The 4,863-nt window shown below is 58.7% G+C and overlaps 1 protein-coding gene across 1 annotated transcript; it reads right to left on the bottom strand.

Moving 5' to 3' along the window:
• Positions 1–1,456: 1,456 nt before the first annotated feature.
• LOC116484688 (putative protein FAM47C) lies at positions 1,457–4,438 on the bottom strand. The gene is made up of 4 exons (XM_058429393.1): positions 4,364–4,438; positions 3,492–4,282; positions 3,148–3,458; positions 1,457–3,116 (listed from the first exon to the last, which is right to left on the bottom strand). The coding sequence occupies exons 1-4, from the start codon at positions 4,436–4,438 to the stop codon at positions 2,149–2,151; spliced, it is 2,145 nt and encodes a 714-aa protein (XP_058285376.1). The 3' UTR covers positions 1,457–2,148.
• Between the last annotated feature and the right edge of the window lie 425 nt (positions 4,439–4,863).

Here is a 4,863-nt window from a genome sequence, read left to right as displayed (position 1 = left end):
TGGGAGCCTCTGGGTGGAGGACACCGGACGAGTCTTGGGAGGCTGGAGGTGGAGACTGCACCTCTGAGGAGTCTTGGGAGGCTGCGGGTGGCGAGTGGATACCGGAATTCTGGGAGGCTGCTGGTGGAGACTGGACACCAGAATTGTGGGAGGCTCCGGGCGGAGACTGCACACCCGATGAGTCTTGGGAGGCTGCAGGAGGAGACTGGACTCCCGAGGAGTCTTGACAGGCTGTGGGTGGAGACTGGACCCCCAAGGAGTCCTGGGAGGCTGCGGGCACAGATGGTTCACTCCAGTCTCGGAAGGCTCCTGGTGGACACTGAACACTGGAACTGTGGGAGGCTCCCGTCATAGACTGGACGTCGGAATTGTGGGAGGCTCCGCATGGGGACTGGACATCAGAATTGTGGGAGGCTCCGGGCAGAGACTGCACACTGGAATTGCAGGAGGATCTGGCTGGAGACTGGACACCCGACGACACTTGGAAGGCTGGAGATGGAGACTGGACCTCCGAGGAGTCTTGGGAGGATGCCGGTGGTGACTGGACACCGGAATTGTAGGAGGCTCTGGCGTGGAGACTGGACACCCGATGAGTCTTGGGAGGCTGAGGGTGGAGAATGGACCTCCAACGAGTCTTGGGAGGCTGCAGGCGGACACTGGACCCCCGAGGAGTCCTGGAAGGCTGCGGGTGCAGATGGGTCACCAGTCTCGAAGGCTCCAGGAGGACACTGGACACTGGAACTGTGGGAGGCTCCCAGCACAGAGTGGACATCGGAATGGTGGGAGGCTCCGGGCGGACACTGGACACCGGAACTGTGGAAGGCTCCCGGCATAGACTGGACATCGGAATTGTGGGAGGCGCCACGCGGGGACTCGACACTGGAATTGTGGGAGGCTCCAGGTGGAGACTGGACACCCGACAAGTCTTGGGAGGCTACAAGTGGAGACTGGACCCCTGAGGAGTCTTGATAGGCTGTGTGTGGAGACTGCAACCTGGAGGAGGCCTGGGAGGGTGTCAGCACAGATGGGTCACTCCAGTCTCGGAAGACTCCGGGCGGACACTGGACACCAGAACTCTGGGAGGCTCCAGGCGGACACGACACCGGAACTGTGGGAGGCTCCCGGCATAGAGTAGAAATCGGAATGGTGGGAGGCTCTGCGTGGGGAATGGACACTGGAATTGTGGGAAGCTCCGGGTGGAGACTGGACACCGGAATTGTGGGAGGCCCCGGGCAGAGACTGGACACCCGACGAGTTGTGGGAGGCTGAGGGTGGAGACTGGACCTCCGACGGGTCTTGGGAGGCTACAGGTGAAGACTGGACCCCGAGGAGTCGTGAGAGGCTATGGGTGGAGACTGGACCCCCGAGGAGTCCTGGGAGGCTGTGGGCGCAGATGGGTCACTCCAGGCTCAGAAGGCTCCGGGCAGACACTGCACACCAGAATTCTGGGAGGCTCCGGGCAGAGACTGGACACTGGAACTGAGGGAGGCTCCGGGTGGACACTGGTACTGTGGGAAACTCCCGGCATAGACTGGACATCGGAATTGTGGGAGGCTCCGCACGGGGACTGGACATCAGAATTGTGGGAGGCTCAGGGTGGAGACTGGACACCGGAATTGTGGGAGGCTCCGTGCGGAGACTGGACACCAGAATTGTGGGAGGCTCCGGGCGGAGACTGGACACCCAACAAGTCTTGGGACGCTGCGGGTGAAGACTGGACCTCTGAGGAGTCTTGGGAGGCTGCCTGTGGAGACTGGACCCCCGAGGAGACTTGGTAGACTGTGGGTGGAGACTGGACCCCCAAGGAGCCTTGATAGACTGTCGGTGGAGACTGGACCCCCGAGGATTCCTGGGAGGCTGTGGTCACAGATGGGTCACTCCAGTCTTGGAAGGCTCCGGATGGACACTGGATACCGGAATTGTGGGAGGCTCCGGGCGGAGAGTGGACACCAGAATTGTGGGAGGCTCTGGGCGTAGACTGGACACCGGAATTGTGGGAGGCTCCGGGCAGAGACTGGACACCGGAATTGTGGGAGGCTCCAGGTGGAGACTGGACACCGGAACTGTGGGAGGCTCCGGGCAGAGACTGGACACCAGAATTGTGGGAGGCTCTCGGTGGAGGCTGGACACCCGACGAGTCTTGGGAGGCTATGGGAGTAGGCTGGACCTCCGAGGAGTCTTGGGAGGCTGCAAGCAGGGTTCCCCACAAGGGCATTTATCAGGGACAGTGGGTTCCTCGGTTTTCTTCACCCGGGCCTCACAATGATCCCGTATGTCCTTCAGCATCCTCTCAGGATCCAGCAATTTCTGCACGTCTAGGAGGAGATTGGACACACGACTAGGGTTGGGAGGTTCCGGGTGGAGATGGGACATGCCAGTCTCGGGAGGCTGTGGGTGGAGACTGGACCTCCGAGGAGTCTTGAGAGGCTGCGGGTGGAGACTGGACCTCCGATGAGTCTTGATAGGCTGTGTGTGGAGACTGGAACCCGGAGGAGGCCTGGGAGGCTGCGGGCACAGATGGGTCCCTCCACTGTCGGAAGGAACCAGGCCGACACTGGACACCGGAACTGTGGGGGGCTCTGGGCAGAGACTGGACACCAGAATTGTGGGAGGCTCCAGGCAGAGACTGGTCACCGGAACTGTGGGATGCTCTGGGTGGAGACTGCACACCCGACGAGTCTTGGGAGGCTGCAGGTGGAGACTGGACCTCCGAGGAGTCTTGGGAGGCTGCAGGTAGCGACTCGACACCAGAATTGTGGGAGGCTGTTGGCGGAGTCTGGACACCGGAATTGTGGGAGGCTCTGGGCGGAGACTGGACTTCCTATGAGTCTTGGGAGGCTGCGGGTGGAGAATGGACCTCTGAGGAGTCTTGGGAGGCTGCAGGCAGAGACTGGACCCCCGAGGAGTCTTGATAGGCTGTGGGTGGAAACTGGACCCCCCAGGAGTCTTGGGAGGCTGCAGGCACAGATGGGTCCCTCCAGTCTCGGAAAGCTCCAGGCGGACACTGGACACCGGAATTGTGGGAGGCTCCGGGCGGAGACTGGAAACCGGAACGGTGGGAGGCTCCTGGCATAGACTGGACATCGGAAATGTGGGAGGGAGGCTCCAGGCGGAGACTGGACTTTGGAATTGTGGGAGGCTAAGGGCGGAGACTGGACACCCAACAAGTCTTGGGAGGCTGTGGGTGGAGACTGAACCTCCGAGGAGTCCTGGGAGACTGGGGGCGCAGATGGGTCACTCCAGTCTCAGAAGGCTCCAGTCGCACAGTGGACAGCGGAATTGTGGGAGGCTCCGAGCGGACACTGGACACCGGAACTGTGGGAGACCCCAGGCGAAGACTGGACACCGGAAGTTTTGGAGGCTCCCAGCATAGACTGGACATCAGAATTGTAGGAGGCTCCGAGCGGGGACTGGACACAGGAATTATGGGAGGTTCCGGGTGGAGACTGGACACCCGACGAGTCTTGGAAGGCTAGAGGTGGAGACTGGACCTCCGAGGAGTCTTGGGAGGCTGCGGGTGGTGACTGGACACCGGAATTGTGGAAGGCTCCGGACGGAGACTAGACACCTGATGAGTCTTGGGAGGCTGTGGGTGGAGAATAGACCTCCAACGAGTCTTGGGAGGCTGCCGGCAGAGACTGGACCCCCGAGGAATCTTGACAGGCTGTGGGTGGAGACTGGACCCCTGAGGAGTCCTGGGAGGCTGCGGGCGCAGATGGGTAACTCCAGTCTCGGAAGGCTCCAGGCGGACACTGGACACCGGAACTGTGGGAGGCTCCTGACACAGACTGGACATCGGAATGGTGGGAGGCTCCGCACGGGGACTGGACATCGGAATTGTGGGAGGCTCCATGCGGGGACTGGACATCGGAATTGTGGAAGGCTCCAGGCAGAGACTGGACACCGGAATTGTGGGAGGCTCCGGGTGGAGACTGGACACCCGACGAGTCTTGGGAGTCTGCGAGTGGAGACAGGACCTCCGAGGTGTCTTGGAAGGCTGCAGGCGCAAATGGGTCACTCCAGTCTCGGAAGGCTGTGGGTGGAGACTGGACCCCCGACGAGTCTCGGAAGGCTGCGGATGGAGACTGGATCCCTGAGGAATCTTGGGGGGCTGCGGGCAGAGATGGGTCACTCCAGTCCCAAGAGGTTCTGGGTGGAGATGGGTCACTGCAGTCTCAGGAGCTTCCTGGAGGAGATGGGTCACTCCAGTCTCAGGAGGTTCCAGGCGGAGATGGGTCACTCCAGTCTCAGGGGGTTCCGGGCGGAGATGGGTCACTCCAATCTCAGGTGGAAATTAATTGTTCTCCCTAGGGTGTGGGCTGGATTCTAAAAAGCAAAATATGGAATGGGAAAAAATAGTGACCTTTGAGCGGACAAGCCTGGCAGTTCTCTCCTTAACCAAGTGATCATTGTTAATATCAGCAGTGGGAGGTCGCATTGCTATCATGCATTCCTCTGATAGGATGTGATGACAAAGACACTTCACTTCTGTAGTATTCTCCCCTAAATTCCGGAATCCTAGTCTAATGAGGAGAAAACATCTAACAAACTCAAGTCCAGGGACATTTTACAAAATTCTCAAGTACTCCTCAAAACCATAAAGGTCATGAGAAACAAGTAAAGACTGAGAACCGGTCATAGACTTTAGATTAAAGAGACATGAAAACTAAATTCAATGTGATAGGCTGGGTTCGATCCTGGCACTGAAAAAGGACATGGGAGTAAAAAAATCTACAAATCTGAATTAAGTCTGAAGTTTAGTTAATGGTAATATTTCAATGTTAATTTTTTAGTTTAAATGCATGTACAATGTACGGTATTAATTTAAGGGGAAGCTGAGTGAAATGTGCATGAAAATACTTT

Source organism: Hylobates moloch, unplaced genomic scaffold (assembly GCF_009828535.3).
Source record: "Hylobates moloch isolate HMO894 unplaced genomic scaffold, HMol_V3 SCAFFOLD_16, whole genome shotgun sequence".
NCBI lineage: Eukaryota > Metazoa > Chordata > Mammalia > Primates > Hylobatidae > Hylobates > Hylobates moloch.
This window is presented reverse-complemented; position numbering and strand designations above follow the sequence as displayed.

What these genes read in the sequence shown, in the direction of transcription:
- LOC116484688 (XM_058429393.1), bottom strand. Translation starts at nt 4,438, where the DNA reads ATGCGACCTCCCACTGCTGATATTAACAATGATCACTTGGTTAAGGAG. An exon ending in CCTCCCAAGACTCCTCGGAG is followed by an intron (nt 3,459 to 3,491) that starts GTCCAGTCTCCA and finishes TTCCAAGACTCG; the next exon opens with TCGGGTGTCCAGTCTCCACC. An exon ending in TTGTTGGGTGTCCAGTCTCC is followed by an intron (nt 3,117 to 3,147) that starts GCCCTTAGCCTC and finishes TCCAAAGTCCAG; the next exon opens with TCTCCGCCTGGAGCCTCCCT.